The following is a 21,200-nucleotide window of genomic DNA, read 5'->3' on the forward strand; positions in this document are numbered from 1 at the left end:
TTCCAACTAATTGTTCAATTATCAATCACTAATCATCAATATATTTTGGAAGGTTGTTGCTTTGTGGATAAATCTTTTTACATGTTTTTTCCTGTATGAAAATGTAAGGTATATACAACGGGTTTTGAACGCCACATACTAACGCTATTTGACGCCATGACGTCAAGTCATCAGCGTGGGGAAAACTTCCGCATCTCTCTTGGATTTGGTTCGTTAGCTTCTAGCTCGAATCGTTTTACTTTTTCTCGGAAATTGACTGCGATATTCTGGTACGTTCTCCCTTTCTTTATACTGCAAGCCAAGCACCCAAAAGTAGCTTACAAAGAGTCACATCCATTAATGTATGAATGTGTTTTAAACACGTTGTAACCCCTTGTAATAATGCTGTGACTCGAAAAACCGTTTCGAAAACGATCTAGCTGCAAAGCTAATGCTAGGTTGGCCAATGCTAATCGTATCCATTTATGTCAGATAGGTTTGCGAGCTAGCTGGTATGCTAACATATTTTGATAAAATGGTAATGGTAGTGTTAGTACCCTATTGTATTGTATTAACAACTTAATTCATATACAGTGGAGATGAAGTGATTGTGGTCGATGAGTGATTTGTTGGCAAATAGCGCTTGTACAAAGATGTAAACACACCCGATTTCAAAAATTCGTACTGTCTGTAACGTTACACACCAGCTGCAGCTCTACGAGGACTCTTATGCTTTTTTGTATGGGGCTCTTTGTGTATCAAGAAGAGGGGGTTGAAACGTATTTTGACATCACTCACTTTAGCCAGGCTCAAGAAAAATAACTTTGCAAATAGTTAAAATCAACAGTTTACGAATTAGGTTTTAACTGCATCTGCCAAAGGCAGTTTACCCTTTAATTCTAAGTTAAATTGCTTGCACTCAAAACCTGGCCACTTCTAATACCATGGTGTATGAAGTTGCCTGACCATGTCTTCAGAGGTCTTATGACTTGATACTAATCACACTTTTGAGGTATGTTCGTCTGTTGTCTTGTAATGTCAATTCAGTAAGGGTGTGTCTCAGTGTAATGCCATTTTAATATTATATCTTAGGTTCAACAAGGTCAAGAGAGTAAGGCAGGCAATAGTTTGAAGAATGATAACTGAGACTAAATGTCTGTAAGACAATGCCACTAACAGGGCTTGTACATCAGAATGTATCATGGGATCAATGACCAAAACACCCACAGTTAGTCAGCAGTAAGAGCAGAGAGCTCTGAGGTTCCTTCCTCTAAAAGATGCCTCACCGCTATCACCAAAGGGAGGATCTCTGCCCTCAAACAGATCATACCACAACACATCACCATTGTTTACAACACGTTAGTCCAAACCGCTACAATAAAATACAAACAACCATTATCAGGTGGCTTTAGTAATGACTTGTTAATATGAATACACAACTGTTTTATTGTTTGAATGTTTTGCTTGTCACAGGAGAGGGCTGCCTGAGGCCAGGAGGAGCTGTCCCTGTGTGTGCGTCAGCTGTTTGGGCCCCCAGAAAAACAACGGCTTTGGCTGTGTCTTCCGGTTCCCTGCCACAGTGGTTGGTTTGTGACGCTGTCAGGCAGGAAGTCAGGACGTCAGAAAGAGAGCGAGACAAGCCAGAGAGGAAGCTGCTGTGGCTATTCAGTGAGCCTCAGAATGACTGAGTTCTGGGTGTGTTTCAGCTGCTGCATTGCTGAGCAGCCTCAACCTGTGAGTACATTATATGCAGACACCAATGTCTCTTTAGAGGCGCTTTCTTGGCTCCAACAATGTATTCCTGGCATAAATTGGTTTTCAGGAATCTGCACTCTTTTGCATATCTTGCATATCGTCTTTTTAAAATTGCATGCTAGAAAAGTAGGTTCGGCATGATGCAGTTGTGTACATTTAAACTAAATAGAAGGACGATTAATTATGAGGGTCTGTTTTAGAATATAACTAACGTTATGTCAACTCAGAGATAAAAAGATATTTAATGCCGTCATAGGGCAATAGACTAAGGAGAATTGAGACCCCTGAGTCATTTGAATATGCGCATCATTATAACCGCCCTGCACTGTTTGTATGATCTTTCGTACCTTCTATCAAAAGTTTAAACATGCTTCAAAGAAGGAATATAAATCAAACCCTTTGAAAAGCATTCAAAAGTTGTTAAAATGATTTGTGTAAGTCTTAAATATTTTTTGCGACTGTCGGGAGTGTATAATAGCCACTCTAATGACGCTTAAAATGTATATATATTTTTTTTTGCCTCCTGCACCATACATGTGGCGTGTTGACCACTTGCTTCATGCGGTTGCCGGACCTTTTTGTCAGACAAGCAGCACTGCTGAGATAAACGGGTTAGCAAGCTAGCTTTGATCACAAAACATGGCTGACTAGCTAACTACTAGGTAGAGATGCTCCGATCAGTATTTTTTGGCCCGATTATTGATCACCGAAATCATCATGATCTGCCAATCGCAGAATGGCAGGGGAATGGGAATCTTCCATATATTTTATCTACTGGATGAGGGCAAGCACCAGTTTCTGTTCCAATAGACTCTTTATTTTTTTCTCTTTGAATCCCCCATGAGGTATATACGCTATATACTGCTGTACATTCGTACTTAATATGTATATGTAGGATAAAGCGCGCGAGTTTTGCAAGTTCTCAGTAAACGACAATGAACGTAAAACTGCATCCTTTGTCATCTTTACAGCGACCGCGTCAAATCCTGGCAGTGTAGCACAATGTTGTAGACGGGAGAACTGCTGTCAAGTTCCGCTTTGATGTGCGCGTGACGCATGCAAGGGAAAAAATGTTGCTCGACTAATTTACGTCACAGAATCGGCGCTTTTGTGGTTCTCCGATCAAGCTATGTTTAGCCAATATAGGCTGATCATGATCAGAGTCTGATCAATCGGAGCATCTCTACTACTAGGGTTGGGTACAGTTCCATTTGAACCAATAGTGGTACCTGGAATTTGGTACCACGAAAAATGATGATAATACAGCTAATGTACATTGAAAGTTATTTCGGTAATTAAAATTGCATAACAAAAATAATATTTCAGTCATAAAAATAAGTGCAAACCTCTATTTCAACATTGTTTTCTATTCAGAACATATTACGGCACACAAAATAAAATCTCTCCCCTCCCAAACCCATCCCTACAATTTCAGCATGTCCGTCTGTCACCGTAGTGTGAGGTCGCTGCCATGTGTGTCTCGGAGGAAGCACGTGATATCCTCTACAAACTGTAAGCTATTGACTAAACTAACTTTAGAGAAGTGATATGAGTGGAGGTGCTGATCTTCACTAATATCTATGGATTGCGGATTAAGTTTGTCATTGCATTCCAAGTTTAGGACTGTCTTTTACCTGTACGATTTTGGGCCCTGAAATTGGTATTCAATTTATTCTAAGTAGAGTTGGGCGATATATCGATTATACTGAATTTATTGGTCATCATTGGTTGGACAATTACTGGCGTTCCTTTCATTCGGGGGAAAAAAGCATTACTTAACCCGAAGGCAGGATGGGCAAATGCAGACCAATGCATTAAAAAAATAGATACAGCGGGGCAAAAAAGTATTTAGTCAGCCACCAATTGTGCAAGTTCTCCCACTTAAAAAGACGAGAGAGGCCTGTAATTTTCATCATAGGTAAACTTCAGCTATGAGAGACAAAATGAAAAAAAAAAATCCAGAAAATCACTGTCTGATTTTTAAAGAATTTATTTGCAAATTATGTTGGAAAATAAGTATTTGGTCAATAACAAAAGGTCATCTCAATACTTTGTTACATGCCCTTTGTTGGCAATGACAGAGGTCAAACGTTTTCTGTAAGTCTTTACAAGGTTTTCACACACTGCTGCTGGTATTTTGGCCCATTCCTCCATGCAGAGCTCCTCTAGAGCAGTGATGTTTTTGGGCCTTCGCTGGGCAACACAGACTTTAAACTCCCTCCAAAGATTTTCTATGGCGTTGAGATCTGGAGACTGGCTAGGCCACTCCAGGACCTTGAAATGCTTCTTACGAAGCCACTCCTTCATTGCCCGGGCGGTGTGTTTGGGGTCATTGTCATGCTGAAAGACCCAGCCACGTTTCATCTTCAGTGCCCTTGCTGATGGAAGGAGTTTTTCACTCAAAATCTCACGATACATGGCCCCATTCATTCTTTCCGTCACACGGATCAGACGTCCTGGTCCCTTGGTAGAAAAACAGCCCCAAATCATGATGTTTCTACCCCCATGCTTCACTGTAGGTATGGTGTTCTTTGGATGCAACTCAGCATTCTTTCTCCTCCAAACACGACGAGTTGAGTTTTTACCAAAAAGTTCTATTTTGGTTTCATCTGACCATATGACATTCTCCCAATCCTGTTCTGGATCATCCAAATGCTCTCTAGCAAACTTCAAACGGGCCCGGACATGCACTGGCTTTAGCAGGGCGACACGTCTGGCACTGCAGGATTTGAGTCCCTGGCGGCGTAGTGTGTTAGTGATGGTAGCCTTTGTTACTTTGTTCCCAGCTCTCTGGAGGTCATTCACTAGGTCCCCCTGTGTGGTTCTGGGATTTTTGTTCACCGTTCTTGTGATCATTTTGACCCCACAGGGTGAGATCTTGCGTGGAGCCCCAGATCGAGGGAGATTATCAGTGGTCTTGTATGTATTCCATTTCCTAATAATTGCTCCCACAGTTGATTTCTTCACACCAAGCTGCTTACCTATTGCAGATTCAGACTTCCCAGCCTGGTGCAGGTCTACAATTGTGTTTCTGGTGTCCTTTGACAGCTCTTTGGTCTTGGCCATAGTGGAGTTTGGAGTGTGACTGTTTGAGGTTGTGGACAGGTGTCTTTTATACTGATGAGGAGTTCAAACAGGTGCCATTAATACAGGAAACGAGTGGAGGACAGAGGAGCCTCTTAAAGAAGAAGTTACAGGTCTGTGAAAGCCAGAAATCTTGCTGGTTTGTAGGTGACCAAATACTTATTTTCCACCATAATTTGCAAATAAATTCTTGAAAAATCAGACAATGTGATTTTCTGGATTTTTTTTTTTCATTTTGTCTCTCATAGCTGAGGTTTACCTATGATGAAAATTACAGGCCTCTCTAGTCTTTTCAAGTGGGAGAACTTGCACAATTGGTGGCTGACTAAATACTTTTTTGCCCCACTGTATATATTGCACAACTTAAAGGGGGCTGTTAGTCATAACTAATTGAATATTTACTCAAAACTAATGACGATAGGTCACAGAAGTCTTCAGGGTGGCCGCATTTTATTAAAAAATAAGCAAAAAAGATGCAGGCATATCATCTCAAAACATTATGCAGAACTTATTTTCTTTCATGTTGTCGTCAACCTTTGTGTTTAATTCTCGATGGGCTTGAATGTAAACACATCAGAAATGGGATACATTTTTTTAAACGCAGATCAAAACCTTAAAAATCAAATCTTCTGACGTGTTTTCTATCTACTACGCCAGTGGTTCGAAAACTTGTTCTACTTCGTGTACCCCCTCCCAAGATATTTTGTCACCGAGATCCCTCCCAGTTGCATGGGCTTCATGCAACTGTTGGCTAATTTCTCAGCACAAAAGAACCACCACACCAGGGAAGTTTAGAGCATGAAGAGGTGAATGCCATTATTAAATTCCTCCTGAAAATGACGACATATTGACGTTTCTCGATGCGCTTTCTTGTTCACGGTTTCTCTTTTCTTGTTCTCAGATTTACATTTCAACCACTTATTTTTTTCAAATATTTCCTGAGAGAACCACTGTAATATACGATGCGGCCTGACAAGCTTTATTATTTAAGCTCTGCTTCTCCCACTGACTTTCTCCAAACAGCACTAACATGATATTAAAGGTTGCGTCAGTGATGTTGGGTGACATCACTTGTGTTGGTATTTGAAGCGAGTTCCCAAACAAACAGAGCAAAGTTGCCCCTCCCTTCTCTGTTTCGTGCATCCAGAAAAACTATCATGAACGCAGCGCAAAAGCCCAGAACACCCACTCCTTGTGGGTGATTGGTTGGAATACTATTTATTTTGGTTTTGAGTGGTTGTTGGTACCATTTGTTTTTGTGCACGATCTCGGAGTACAGGCTGCCTACAGAGACGTGTTTTTTTGACGGCCTGCTGATGGGGCGGGCAGTAAGCGGATCTTGTGGAAAGATCTGATGAATGTGATAATTTATGTTTCGGCCTAGCATCGCTGATACAACTTTTAAGGCTATCAGGTAGAGTGTACTGTGGCGATTTTAGTTAATCAAGAGGTAACTACCAATCGGTTGGTCGTAGAGTTGGTCAAATTTCTATGTCTTCCAAGATTTTTTTAAGTTGACTACAGCCCTAGAAATAAGATCATCATTTAAAGGAAACGGGAGCAAAATCTCGTAAAATGGTTTCTGAATGTTCCACTCAGCTTAGAATGCATGTCTTTTTCGTGATGTAAAATTCCCTGTTAGTGTCCCCTTCAACGTCACGACCAGGCGGCGAAATTTGTGTGGACGTGCAGAGCTCTGTCTGGACAGCGGTTGACTGCGTTTTCCGATAGAGGGTTATGCTTCATGAGGTCTTTTTACACTGCAAAGCAGGTCGCTGCTTGGCAGATGTTACAATTTCACTGTCTTGCCTGTGTTAAACCGAGGGGGTATATTCCCCCTTCGTCATGAGTCGGCTTTCTTGGTTCATTGGAGTATTTTCTTTTATATTATTCAAGCAACACAAATGCAAGAATGAGTAGAATACATCTGAGTGTAGGCTACAAACGCGATAACAATTTACAAGTGCAGAAACGCCAACATATTCCTTATTTTGCTGACCACTTGTTTTTATCCGACAAAAGCCTCGTAAGGAAAGTTCCTCTGCTCCTTTCTTGTAGCTCGCACCATCTTTCACCGTCTTCGTTAAATGCGACTGCATCACATGTTGCAACAACGCTCGTTGATTTCACCGTATTTCCAGTTAAAACTACTCATGTTGATGTCGCTGCGTTGTCTCTGTTGTCTTGACGACCAGTTGTCCTTCTGTCTCTCAGCTGTTTCCTTCTTTAAAACTCCCGGCTGTGGGTCTCACATTTTTCGTCATCAACACCTCTACCCAATTCCTGCCCCTGGTACCGCAATGCCGTAATCACATTTATATGAAAATGGAACCCCTAATATGTTTAGGGTTAGAGAGGTGACATTGGGGTGCAAAATCAAGACGGTATATTACCTTGGTCTTGCAACTCCGGACCATGCTGGGAAAAAGTTTAAGACAGGCATATGTGGAGTGTAAAAACGCTTATCGATACTTATAGTACAACGCCATGGTATGTGTGGAGCTTGATCTGGCAGCCATTGAGTTGGATGATCACAGCCGACCGTGGCCTCTGTGGTTCACAAACAATTTTACTTTACTGTTTTTTTGCCTATTGCCTCAAACATCATGCACCAAGCTGTACTTTGATTTTTTTTTCAGGCTTTCTTGTTGAATGCACTTTTTGTTGCTGAACTCTTTTTTTGTTTAGGGTGATTGTTGAGCTTGAGCTTGATTGAACTAGGCTACAGTATGTAGACGGCAGGCCTAAATCAGGCCATGATTTACTTTTCATTTAACAGCTGTTAAAAGCCTGTCTGCAATTGCGTGGTTTTAATCATAAGTGTTTTGTTAAATTTCCCCAGTTTTGCACTTTAAAACGGTTTAAATAAAAAACACCTAATATAAACAATGATGTTTTAATGCATATATATGTTGCAGGGACTTCTTTAAATCATCATACTGGTGGAATCGTATGTATCAAAGGGAATCTACCATTTAGAGCAGATTTTAAAATATCAATATAATGTGTATCGTGATATATCCTGAAAACATTTTCTTAAAGGTCCCATGGCATGCTACTTTATGGATGCTTTAATATAGATATTAGGCCCCTAACACAGTATTTGAAGACCATCCCGAAATTCAACTGTGGTGCAGAATTACAGCCACTACGAGCCAGTCGCACATTGAGCTTTCCCCAAACGCGCCATTTCGGTGTGTTTGGGGAAAGCTCAATGCAAATGAGGAGGAGAGAGGCGGGTCAAGGAGGAGGGTGGGGTGGTGTGGCCCTGAGCAGCTTGCGGCCACGGTACCATGCGCTCTGTTTACAGTGGATTTATCGCAATGGCGAGGCGCACACAGCCTTTGGCCGTGTTCTGTAAATATTCTAGAACACTCCGGGTGCTCCGGTGGGAGTCCTAGAGCTCTATAACTAAATAATATCATATTATACATAGATATCTATATCATATAATATACATTGCCACGTCCACATCAATCTGAAGTAGACTGAACCACGGCATGGAGAAGAAAGGGATTGTTGCCCGTGATTGTTGACCGAGATTGTCTCCCGCTGGAGCCACGCTGCCGAGGGAGCACCGCCTCGGCAGCGGGCAGCGCCGAGGCGGTGACCCCACGGCAGCGGGAAGCGGGGCTCAAGCGGGAGATAATCACGTAACAATCCCTTTCTCCTCCATGTCTTGATTCATGTACTTCAGGGAGTCAAAACCAAAGTTCCTTTCCCCCAATTCCTTCTCAACCATGGCTGAGATAACCCCCACTACGAGTCTCGTTGTGGAAATACCTGAGACAAGAGTCCGACGTGTTATGCGCCGTAACACCAACAGCAGAACGGTTATCCAAATAACAATGAAGTGTACAACACTTGCGTTACAGTCCTGGATCTCTATATCTAAATTATATCATATAATACATATTATCATGGCCAAAAGCAGTGTGCGCCTCCAGACGAAATTATGAATCACAAACGACTGCGTCGGTTTCTGATTCTTCCACTTCCACATCAATCTGAAGTAGACTGAACCGCGCGCTGCCCACTGCCGGCTGCCTGGCAGCGGGGCTCAATGATGGCTGAGATAACCCCAACTACAGTCTTGTTTTGAAAATACCAGAGACGTCAAAGAACCGATGTGTTATGCTCCATAACACCAACAGCAGAACGGTTATCCAAATAACAAGGAAGTGTACAACACTTGCATTACAGTGTGTATAATCACACACACACATGTGGCGCTCGCACGGTCGTGGCTCATTGTCTAATTGGCGGGCCAAATTCTCTGGGCTGGCAAGGCAGAGAAAGGGGAAGTGGCATCTCCCCTTATGACGACATAAGGGGAAAATTTGAAAACGGCACGTCTGAGCTTCATTTTTTCAAAGGCGGAGCAGAATGCCTAGTGGTAGTTTTACACCCAACGAAATTTCTAGCTACTGGGGAAGCACAGGTAGGCTAGGGGAACTCATATTAATGTTAGAAAACCTCAGAAAGTGACATTTTCATGCCTTGGGATCTTTAAAAAGGGTAGCTTTCAAATGGAGAACCCTGTTGGTACCCTATATGAGCGGTCCCCAACCTTTTTTACACCATGGACCGTTAATATGTCAGACAATATTTTCGCGGACCTGTGTTGCACCGTACTCTGTTACCCATCATAAAGTGTGACACCAGGGCTCGCTGTTGGATATTTTCTGCAACATGAACATGCTTAAAGCGTAGACTGAGTTGAATACTAATAAACATTGTATCGCCATCGCTCAGTCGGTATCATGGGTCTTACTTTCTTGCTGTAGTCAAGACCAGGTCTTGTCGAGTCTGTGTCCAAAGAGGTTAGAGTCCAAGTCGAGACAGTCTAAATGTGAAACGTCAAAAAAAATGATCCTGTTCGAGACCAATTAGTTACCTGTTTATACTTTTTGTGTGATGCTAGAGACACAGTATATCTTCTATCATGAGATGATTATTTAGGACTATTATTTGTAATGTGCAGGATCAAATGAGGTCATATTGTTTAATTCAATTATAGCCTTTTGACTTAAAAGTCACATAAAGCTGAAGCGAATGAAAAACGATGAGCTGCATGGATCATGCATGTTTTGGCATACGATTGGTTACCATGCATCAATTTCAATGCCCGTCCTATTTCTAATGAATTAAACCAATGCCATTTTTCTGAACGAGCTTCCTTAATCAATTATTGGGTTTTAAACGAGGAGTTACTTTTCAAGGCGGCGATAAAAAAAAAATACATTTTAAGTTATTTCTTCTCCTTCACGACCCAGAACCATGCGACCCGGTACCATATGAGCCGCAACCCGGTACCATATGAACCGCAACCCGGTACCAGGTCCCGACCCCCGGGGTTGGCCCCGCCCTGTATGACCTAATGCTCAATCAGATCTTATGTGTTAGCATAAGATATTTAGTTTGGCTGCATCAAACCATCATGTCATGAGTTATAAGACTTTGACCTGTTGTCTGATCGTGTTTGTATGACCGTATAATCTTTTGTCTATGCTTTCTCTACGAATGTTCGATTCTAGAAGCGGCGGCGGCGGATAGATCGCTCGATGATCGGGGAGCCGACCAATTTCGTCCACACGACCCACGTGGGCTCTGGGGACATGGGCCTGGGGCTGTCCTCGGTGAGGAACACCGAACCCGCCACACACTGCATGGAAAGCTGTCCTCCCCTGAGACTGATGATGAGTGTTGTTTTGGCAGGTGGACCTGGTGCAGGCCCAGATGAAGTCTAAAGGAGGATACTCTCACGGCGCTTCAGAGGGATCCCAGTTATAACTTGGTAATGTGTGTGTGTGTGTGTGTGTGTGTGTGTGTGTGTGTGTGTGTGTGTGTGTGTGTGTGTGTGTGTGTGTGTGTGTGTGCATTCTGACGAAAGGTGAGTTTAGATTAACATTTATTTATTACTAGTTACTTACAGAAGCCCCTACGTATTCTTTCATAGTGTGTATGTGATTGTGTGACTAGTGAATCTGCTAATAATGCTACTTCCTAAAACGTATAAAGTAGATGTATATGATTACATATAATAGACATAAATGTCTTGGAACGTCGATAAAAACTGATGTTAGAATAAAAAGTTGGCATTTAGCAGAAGCTTTTATCCAGAGTGACTTACAATAAGTATATTTGTCAGGAGAAACGGATGATAATTGATTCTTTATTTTTTCTTTTCATTGCACAGACCAGCCAAGCAGCCTGTGGATCCTACTTTCAGTGGTTGAGGAAGTGTTTTCAAAAGCAGTTGTGTCTGTTACGGACAGCAGGACCAAAAGATGAATCCACTGCTTTTCCATAATGTTGTATATATCGTTTCTGATGTTCAGTTCTTTTGTTTCCTTCATTTATTTTTTGTTTAAAATGAAAGCACTGTTATCCATCGCCGGCCATTTGGTTGCACTGTAAAGATTTTTGGATAAGAGATTTTTAGGCCAACTTCAGCTCTGTCGTTGAATGCTTGTGGGGTATGCATGAGGACATATATTTACATCTTATTTTGCTGTTTTTAGCCCATGTTGGATGACTGTATTTATTATGAATTGTAAACGAACCTCACGGTGGCTGGGCCACTCTGCAGCATTCTGTTGGGTGTTGTTCATTCTCAGAGGTTGCTCAAACAGACAGGTAGAGGTTCAATGCTATTGGCTTAGCTGCTCTCTGAGGAGCTCTGTGCTAAATGCTGTTTTGTATTAAACTTGAAGTTGAGTAGAGCACACTGGAGCACATCTTAAACACTCAATGTTGCTTATGAATTTCCCATTGATTTCAGCTGTGTTTTTATATTAATTTTGATCTAACCAGAAATAATTTTAATAAACAACAAACTATAATCTTCTGGACGGTTTATTTCTATTTTTTTTTTTTTTTTTTTAACTATCTTTCCATGGTCAATGTTATGCAGCACTTCTTTCAAAGGACATATTTGAGACTTTCAATGCCCAGCTCATTCACCTCAAAGCATCTTGTTTCAGCAGTGGAGGAAGGCTTGTAGGTTTGGTGCTACACTGCCCTGCGCTTTAGCCTGGATCACTTGGTTCACTGTGCTTCTTTCATCTGAACGAGCCGTGTCACATTGTGCAAGCTGATACTGGTAGTTTGTGGGAGTTGGAAGGGACACTGTTTTATTCACGACGGAAAACACTTAAACTTGCTTGCATGATGGATTTAACCTTAAATATATATTCCCACGTGATATAAATGCAAGGTTGAATAATACTTGTAGAATTCCAGAAAAACAGGAAAAGCGACACAACTGGCAATTCTTTAACAGACCTGAATTTAACAATATGCAAACTGCTATTTCCATATGATGTTATTACTGAATGTGTATGCCATGTTAAGCTCCGTGTGCATGAACTGCAAACTTTACTCAACTTCAGGGTTCACAAGCAGGCCGTTGACAGTCAACATTTGGATCTCTGCAACTGAAACACCCAGCTGTTGGTGCAAAGCAGGCGTCCGTGAATGTAGTCTCTTATGTGGCCTTCACTGGTCTGAGTTCTCATCTGGAACTTTACAACAAACTAAAGTACATTGACTTTGTCAATGGAAATAACAGGTGAAAACAGATGCACCTGCAACTACAAACTACAAATGCACACAGATTTTACTAATCACAATTATACACACACATCCTTTTCCTGTCCCATCTACTCAAATATATTTAAGTAATGTATGGAACTGTGCAGAGAATGAAATGACGTATTAATTTGTTAATTAAATCTAGAGGGCTTCTGGCTACTGTATTTGATCTGAATTTATGCTATCATATTCATCCACCAGCCATTTAACATCTATTCCAAACCTTTATTTTTCTATTCCTATTCAGAACAATGAATGAAGTATGTCCAAGTGTAAAATAAAATCTATTATTGATGAAAGATGGTTTATAATAGGATCCCCCTTTTCTCCATCCTTGGTGCCCTCTCCACTTAAAAACCCCTCCACTTAATCCTTCTAAAAGATCCTTTTCATCAGTTAAGGTTTCTTGCCTTGCATGAACCAGCCTCCATGAGTCCAGTACTGCTATGTAAATTGTTCATTGCTGTAAACCAAATTCCCTATTTTAGATTTAATGTAATTGAACACACCTGCTGCCCCAGCTGTCTAGTATGATTAAGAAGCTCCAGATATTGGAACTCATTATTGTATGTGAAGGGGGTCGAGGAAGCTATTAAGTGGCAGCATAACCGATATTGAGCCTATTGTTAAACATGCTTTTGAAACTGAAGCAATTCCCATGCATCCCCCCCCATCGCTTCCCTCTTCAGGGACGTGTGCAAAGCAGTACAAAAGTGAAACAGGGTCATTTCTCTATGAATGAACTTGAATGTGTGATGCTGCTTTATTTTTTATTGATTTTTGATATTGCCTGTCAACATTTATATTATCTGATCATTCATAAAAAATGAAGTGTACATTTTACTTTTTTTAATTTATATCATCTTTCAAGTCTTTGTAATATATAAATCTATGTCTTCTCTTAAATTCCTTGAAATTGATGTTTAAAACCACTTTTTTTTGTTGTTGCTTTTTACAGGTGTTTGGTTTGAAGTATCCGATGTTGAACACATTTATTTATGATTTATTTTCCCTGTGTTACTTGTCCCCCCCCCCCCCGCCAATAGGACCTGAATCCCTGTAATAAATTGATGTTGTTAACTGTTGTCCCAGTTATGCTGTAGTTCCACACTCCTGGGCTGGCCTTCAGTCCTCTGGGCTCCAAAGAACGCAGAGGAAAGGTATATTAAACACCTTAGTATTAATAAGTGTATTAAAACCATGGCCATTGAAGGGAAGGGATGGAGTTGAGTCTTCCGGATTTCGTTCATCCTTACATTGGTAGCCAATATTTTAGCTACAAACATCAGGCGATGACTTACGGGTCAGAACGCCCCAACATTTTACACACAACCCTTTTAATAGTCCCTCTATTCATTCTCAAAATCTTCAACATCTAAGGATGGGTTGTTTGGACGGTGACTTCACCAGGTCTGTCTGTAGAAGCTCACCCCCCACCCCCAATACTGTGGGACTGAACTGTTTAACCTGTGTGAAGATACTATGATACCGCAATCATTTATTTTTGTTGTAAATTGTCTAATATCGTCCTATTTTATGGTTGCACGCCATCTCCTTCATATAAAGATCCCAATCCTATGCACTGGAATATGTTAATTGATTCTAGTACCTCTTGCCCATCTCTGTGCCAATTGTTATTTTGTGAACAGTGAATGTTTTGTTCTATATAGACTGTGTCTTGTCTTGAAAGCTAGATGTTCTGTAGCTCACCTTACTCTGTGTATTAAAATCAGATGACTCTTGTTTGAACTCGCGTGTGACCACTGTGTTCCAAAGGACACCTGATTGGTTGATGTACTTGGTCTAGTTGTTATGCTCATTTCGTTTTTATATTTTAGAAACACATACCTACCTTTATAGATGCCTATCTGTAACAAAGGACACTCTCTTTCCTGACACATAAATCATTATTGGTGTTGGCGCATGACAACGTTCTTTGTTGCCATTAGTTGTATTAGCAAATTGGGTTTGAGAAATACGCTTTATAAAAAATAATTAGGGCTTCCCAGTGGCTCAACGGGTAGAGTGCGTACCATTAGGGCCTAGTCCTATTCGCAGTGATCCGGGTTCATTTTCTGCCCGTGGTCCTTTGCTGCATGTTCTCTCTCCCATGCCTTCCTGTCTATCTCACTCTTATAAAGCATACAATTGCAAAAATACATCTTAAAAATATATATACAATTTATTACTATTTAATGTAGGAGAGGTGTGTGTGTTGATCAATGATTTGAGCTGAAAACCTCAAGAGAGGTTAAAATGCCCCATGCAGTCGTGCCATCAAATAAACCTTTATTCATGTTTGAAAAATGTTTCACTTGAGGCCAATAAGAAATTACTTTCATCAACTTATAAAGTCCTAAATGCTGTTCTCAAAAAAGTCCTTTATCTTGCCCTTATTCAGGAACATCTTTCTTTCACAACGCACAATGTATGGTTAGCTCAGAGTTTATTTCCGATAGTACAGTACGTAGTAGCACTCAATGACAATTAAACGCTTTTACATTTGTATTAAGAAACTTCCTCTTTTTCCCCTTACAAGGGACACACAGTCATGACCCCCCATAAATAAGGGCTAGTTATGGCAAGTGGTTGACTCAGCAATAGCCTGCTCCGGCAGCTCATGCACGGGCATGTCTCTCTGTGTTGAAGCCAGTGAACTAGATTGTTTCAGCTAACAACAAAGCTTGGAACCGGACCTCTGTAGCTCATCCATAAGCCCTGGAGTCTGGTTCTTCTCACACTCTGTTTCTCTCTCACTCTACCTCTTTTTGTCTCTCTCTATTTCTCTTTCTCTCTCCTTGTTTGGTTGCTCAACTCACACTGACAACCAAATAAGAAAGCAGAAACCTTCTATCCAAAGTGCTTTACGGTGATGGTTAATGAAGGAGCAGTTGGGGTTGGACGGTGAATACAGAAAAATAACATTAAGGGTCAGGTCGAGGTTAAGAAGTTGATACAGAGACAGGTATTAGGGTAGGTAAGGTTCAAGAGTTATAAAGAGTAAAAGTTAAATAAATAAGCAAATTTATAATCAAAATGTTCTCATACGAGGCAAGCGCATTTCCCTCACTAATATTGTTTCCTAAATCATATCTATAGCACATTTATCCAGTAGGTCAGGGTTAAACAGTGGATAGAGACACACTTCTTATTGTGGTGTTGACCAATCAGTGCCCACTGCCTTGTCACAGTGTTGTTGTCCAATAGAGTTGCTGGATTCAGTCCAGCATGGATAGATATCTGAGTAGTGGGTTTGGAGAAAGTCCTCACTGTCACCTGAGGCACACACACAAAACACAAAACCTCACACACAAACACACACACACACACACACACACACACACACACACACACACACACACACACACACACAAGTAGGGGGGAGATGGACAGCAAGGTAGCATTAGATGATAGTGCAAAGATTTAATTAATGGTTTGTCTACCGCAATTGTACACATACAAACACACACACACACACACACACACACACACAGTGTCGTACAGTGCCAGTGGTTTCTCTGTGTGTAAGCTCTCCACCCGTTCTGCTCTCCTGTTTGGTCCCAGAGTTCAGTGCTGTTGAAATGGTCCATCAGCTGGTGAAACACAGAGAGCATCCAGTAAGGTCAGCCACTAGCTAGCAGCAGTTCATAGGAAGATAATCCATTATGGTCATAATTTCATTTAGAGAGCAGGGATCCTTAACCTGCAGGCTGCTATAATATAGGTCTACACGGGTAGCACCTTAGACCACATCCAACAGCACGGGAACCATGCCACCCATTGACAATTAATTAATTCACATTTAGATTTCTAATCCTATTCATTCCCTTTAAATCATGTATATTACTGCAGTTAAAATAGATTTCCGTACATAATGACAATCATATTTGGTCTTGAATTAATCAAATATATCTTCAACTATTTTATTATATTCCTTTCCAATTATATTTCTAAATGGTATCATTTTCATTATATTATACTTATATTGAATTTGTATTATTATACTTATTCTTAAACCCTATTCATATTTGTTCATTCATATTGAACCTCAGAAGAAAAGCAAGGTACCTCTTTGAGGCTTGTATTTATGTTGCACCCTTCAAACACAGGCCATTCAGACTATTACCTTAAACACTGCTTCAGTCTGCTCCTGCTGGTCGCTCCTTCCCCCCCACAGCTCTGCACCCAAACAAACCAAAATAAAAGGATTACACTAATGCAAATAATGGTGCAATCATAACTTAAACCAACAACTCCAATACCAACAACGCGCGTGTATGCTTGTGTGTGTGTGTGTGTGTGTGTGTGTGTGTGTGTGTGTGTGTGTGCGTGTGTGTGTGTGTGTGTGTGTGTGTGTGTGCAGGTCTCTGTGTGTACTACCACTACTTAAGCAACTAATAGGAAAAAACAGCTAACCATGCTTCTCACAAAATGTGTGTAGTAGTACCATATACGGTCATGGTCTTGTGTGTCATTTCATTTGTCTGTCCTCACCCAGGGCAGAGGTGTTCCTCTCGGCTGGGTATGGATTGGTGGAGGACGACGGGGAGGCGGGGGTAGGTTGGACAGCTTGTGTCTCATTGTTGCTTCTGGCTGCCACAAATGTACGTCCTGCTGTATGTCCAACAGGCAACTGGTTCCCTGGGGATGAAGAGAGATCATTCCCTCACTAGTTTCCTAAACATATTTTTTGGTAGAGTTTAAGATTCAATAGCCATCTGTCAGCTATAAGTGAGTGAAATACGATGTTTCTACTTGACTGCGCCTGCTTATGTATGTGCCAATTCAGACACCTGTTGACGCCTAGAAAAAAGGTAGGCTGGGTTCGATCCCCAGTGGTTATTCTCCTCATACACCATCTGTATGTACATTGACATGATGTAGCAGATGCCTTCATCCATTGAGACACACAGGTTGACCATGAATCTGTGATGATAAATCTGTTGTATAAACCTGTCTGTCCAACCTGTGCTGTGCATATGGGTGCCCGGCGGAGTGGTCTGCAGCGTCGCGGGCGGCAGCATGCGGTACACCCTTGATGCGAGGTGTCCTCTTTTGCGGCTGCGGTCCTGCAGCTCGCATACGTCAGTCAGGGAATTGAGCGCACAGCGGAAGTTAGCCTTCCACGTCTTGGGGTCAGGTTTGTCCCTGCCTAGCCGGTAGCGCCCTAACACATGCACACAAACCCACGTGCGTACTCACACACACACACACGCGCACACACACGCGCACACATGCGCATGCATGCACTCACACGCACAAACACAAGTACGTCAATACACTGTGACCCTGGGTAGAATTCAGCTTGTTACTTTAGTCGTATCTTGTCATGGGAAATGCTTGGCACAGTGGTTCTGAATCCACCTTTTAATCAGATTGATACCAAAGTACAACTACAGTACCAAAAAGCACCAAGATATATAACTAACATATACATTTTTAATGCTTTCTTTTGGGGCTTTCTTCCAAGACCGTTCACCACTATTTGTGTTGCAATTAAATATACTTCTTTTCTAAGTTTCTGTCATCAGTCAGATTGTGAGAGACAAGACATTAATGCTGGGGTAACCTTAGAGCCAAGATGCTCTTTGGGTCCCAAGCCTCTCTGTGCCACTGCCTTCCCTTAACAACGGTCAGGTTTCACAGAAAAACCCCAACCTCCTCTAGGGTCTTCAGTGTGGCCATTAACACGCACACATACCATACATACATTGACATTAAGACACGCATGTGTGTTAGTGTGTGTGTGTGTGTGTGTGTGTGTGTGTGTGTGTGTGTGTGTTTGGGCGTCCTACCTGTACCTATTTGTGTGTGTGTGTGTGTGTACCAGTGTGCATGGCCCAGCTCCTGAACAGCGTGGCGTCCTGGTCGATACTCCAGCCGTGACGAGCAGCGTGTCTCCAGGGGATCTGGAAGATCTGGGCTGACTAAAACACACACAATCTCAGTAAAGTATGTGTGTTTGAGTTTGCTGTAAATAATGCATTCAATTTAGTCATTAACATTTTTCCCAAAGATACTCAGAAACCTGGCTTGTCTGCTCCATCAACAAACTGGAAGCCACTTGCGGACACTTTGACTCTTAGCTGGGCAAAGATTGGCTGGGAGCCAATAACCTGCCTGACCCCCAGAGCTTCCCAGAAGAAAATCACAATGGGTACAATGTCTAGTTATTTATTTTTTTTAAATTGTATTTTTTTTTTTTTTTTTTTTTTCACCGCTACAATTTGGCAGCATAATCATTACTACCGATTTCTTTTTGCACTTTATTATGTTTTGGGCATTTCCTCCCAGTGCAAATATATTTAAATGAGTTATTGAAAGCAGTGTTGTGAAATGGGATCAATTAATAGTTTTTAAACCTATGTTGTGAGAAATAGAAAGAAAATATTAAAAATATTGTTGCAAGTGGCCTGTATGCATGGCCTTCACATATTTTTTGCAAAGCTGTGCATGTCTTAAAGATATTGATGTGGATGTTTCCAACATTCTCATATAATGTCTCGTGTTTGCTGCAGCAAGATGCCCCAACATCTACTGCTCCTTAAGGGCATGCATCGGAATTCAGTGTAAGTCACTTTGGATAAACAGAAGCTGGGGCAGTACCTGGTCCAGCCATGTGACTCCTGGGTATTTCCCAGACTCAATCTGCTCCTCAAGCCACGGCCTCAGGCGAAGCCGACCTGACCTGTGCATCCTGCATACGCACACACACACACACACACCCACACACACACGTACATAGATGTTACAAACAAAACTAAATTATTGGTATCGCTCTTATCCCATTTATTATTGATAATAGAATAGTATAATACATACACATAAAGTCTATAGAAATTACCTGGCACGTAGAAAGAATAACCGGCTTCTGCCAGAATCCGGCTTTGTCCTCTCTTTTCCTTCAAAGCTTCTCACTCTTACCTCTACAGAAACCTCAGTTGAAGTAGAACATACACTGAATCTCAGCCGTAGTGGGCTACAGGTAAGCTCCTTCGCATGAATTCTGGTGTAGGTGAGAAACCGTACAGGTTCAGGTGGTGCTGGACCACTAGCCACTCGTCTGCAGGTGTACAGGTATAGAACTTCTACACCTGAAATAAGGGGAGTGTCAAGAGGTGCTTTTGGCAAGATACGGAATATCTTGCATCACATTGTGAACAGTAGTGTGTGATAGAGTCGTCCACTCCCAATCCGCTTTGCACTTAATCTGAATTTTTTTTTTTCAATACCTGGAAACATGCCATAAGAAGAGGGCAGGCATGAAGGCTTATTTTTAAGTAGATACAACTTAATGAATATTAAGGGCATGTTGTGCATTATGTGTAGCGTGGTAAGTCCAAAATAATTATTTGAGTTTGATCATTTCATAGCAGTTTTACTATTTCTGTTGAAACATATGTTTATATGTACAACAACAATAAAACTGTGCAATTATGAATGAGATAATAAATCTATGAAAAACTTTCTCGATCTAGTTTTTACATTTTACAATGCTGCTGTACATGAAATGGGTATATCTATATTTTTCACACGTTGCTATATCACAGGTCCTTGTATCAGTTCACTTCCTTTGTTCCCTTGTTGATTTGTTATTGTCTTACCCCCCTTTCCCTATCCCCTTTTTTGTTAAGCGACCTTTGGTATCTTGAAAGGCACTATAAAATTCCAAGTTATTAGGGGTCCGAGCAGCGAAGCTGCTTGGTCCACTATTGTTTCTGTACCGTTTTTCCCCAAAATTCTGTGAAAGTCATACTGCAGCCTAGCCTGGATATACCCATGCTGCCTTGCGTGCAATTTCATTTCGCGAAAATTAAAGTGTGGTTCCCAGACCTCATCTCAATGTAGATTGAGATGAGGTCTGGGGTTAGCCAGGCTAACTGCAGCCTATATCGTAGGCAAAAACTTTTGAAATTTTCAGGTATGATTACCAATAACCCCCACTACCCATGAACCCAAATTTGTGGTACTGCACCCAAGGGAAGCGCTATTGTAAAAAAATATGAATTAGAATTATTTCTTCTGACCAGATTGACCTGGACTCAGAATTCTGAATTCTTAAACTGCACCTGAAATACATCTGGCAATCAACATTCTGGCTCATTAGTTTCCAATCACCTGAAAGCCGAGGCACAGTATGGCATTAAGGGGAAAAACTTCATTAACATCTTTCCTACATAATTATATGTCATATTTATATATCTTCCCTATATATCTTCCATTAGTGTGTTCTTGACTTTTTATTTTGCTCGGACCCTGTTAATCACCGCTTGCGGTTACATTTAACAATTATTCGCTGAAGGCGAAGTGAATAGTGGGGAAAAGCCCCTGAGACCGAAGGTCGAGGGAGCTATTCCCCACTATTCACAGAACCTGAGGTGAATAATTGTTAAAGGGGACATATTTTACCACCAGGTGTGAGTGTGATTAGCGTTACAAGCCGTTTCAAAAATCTGCCCCATCTGACATCACTAGTGGGCGTGTCCACCTAGATCTGTGCTGGAAAGATCAGTCTACCAGCCTACCCAGTGAACTGAAGTAAACGTTGCTCATCTATCCAGCACAGATCTAGGTGGACACGCCCACTAGTGATGTCATATGGGGCAGATTTTCTAAACGGCTTGTAAGGCTAATCACACTCACACTTGGTGGTATGATATGTCCCCTTTAAATATGATGACGCTCTTATGATTCTACTTCCATTCGGCAACTGGGGCCAGATTTTGTGACGCCTTCAATACAGCTTGGAGGTTTGGAAGCTCTTACGTGTCTTTACGTAAACCTTC

General features: G+C 41.4%; 1 protein-coding gene across 1 annotated transcript; it reads left to right on the top strand.

The window, feature by feature from the left end:
- Window positions 1–178: 178 nt before the first annotated feature.
- cdc42se2 (CDC42 small effector 2) lies at window positions 179–11,668 on the top strand. The gene is made up of 5 exons (XM_079736110.1): window positions 179–269; window positions 1,453–1,713; window positions 10,356–10,457; window positions 10,537–10,615; window positions 11,018–11,668. Exons 2-4 carry the CDS (start codon window positions 1,660–1,662, stop codon window positions 10,609–10,611), a joined length of 231 nt encoding a protein of 76 aa, XP_079592236.1. The 5' UTR covers window positions 179–269; window positions 1,453–1,659; the 3' UTR covers window positions 10,612–10,615; window positions 11,018–11,668.
- The last annotated feature ends 9,532 nt before the right edge of the window (window positions 11,669–21,200 follow it).

Source organism: Pollachius pollachius, assembly GCF_949987615.1.
Source record: "Pollachius pollachius genome assembly, chromosome: 5".
NCBI lineage: Eukaryota > Metazoa > Chordata > Actinopteri > Gadiformes > Gadidae > Pollachius > Pollachius pollachius.

Excerpts from the sequence above, each read along its gene's own strand:
- cdc42se2 (XM_079736110.1), top strand. The coding sequence starts at position 1,660 with ATGACTGAGTTCTGGGTGTGTTTCAGCTGCTGCATTGCTGAGCAGCCT. Across the intron at positions 1,714-10,355 it reads TTGCTGAGCAGCCTCAACCT|AAGCGGCGGCGGCGGATAGA; the intron begins GTGAGTACATTA and ends GTTCGATTCTAG. Across the intron at positions 10,458-10,536 it reads TGGGCCTGGGGCTGTCCTCG|GTGGACCTGGTGCAGGCCCA; the intron begins GTGAGGAACACC and ends TTGTTTTGGCAG.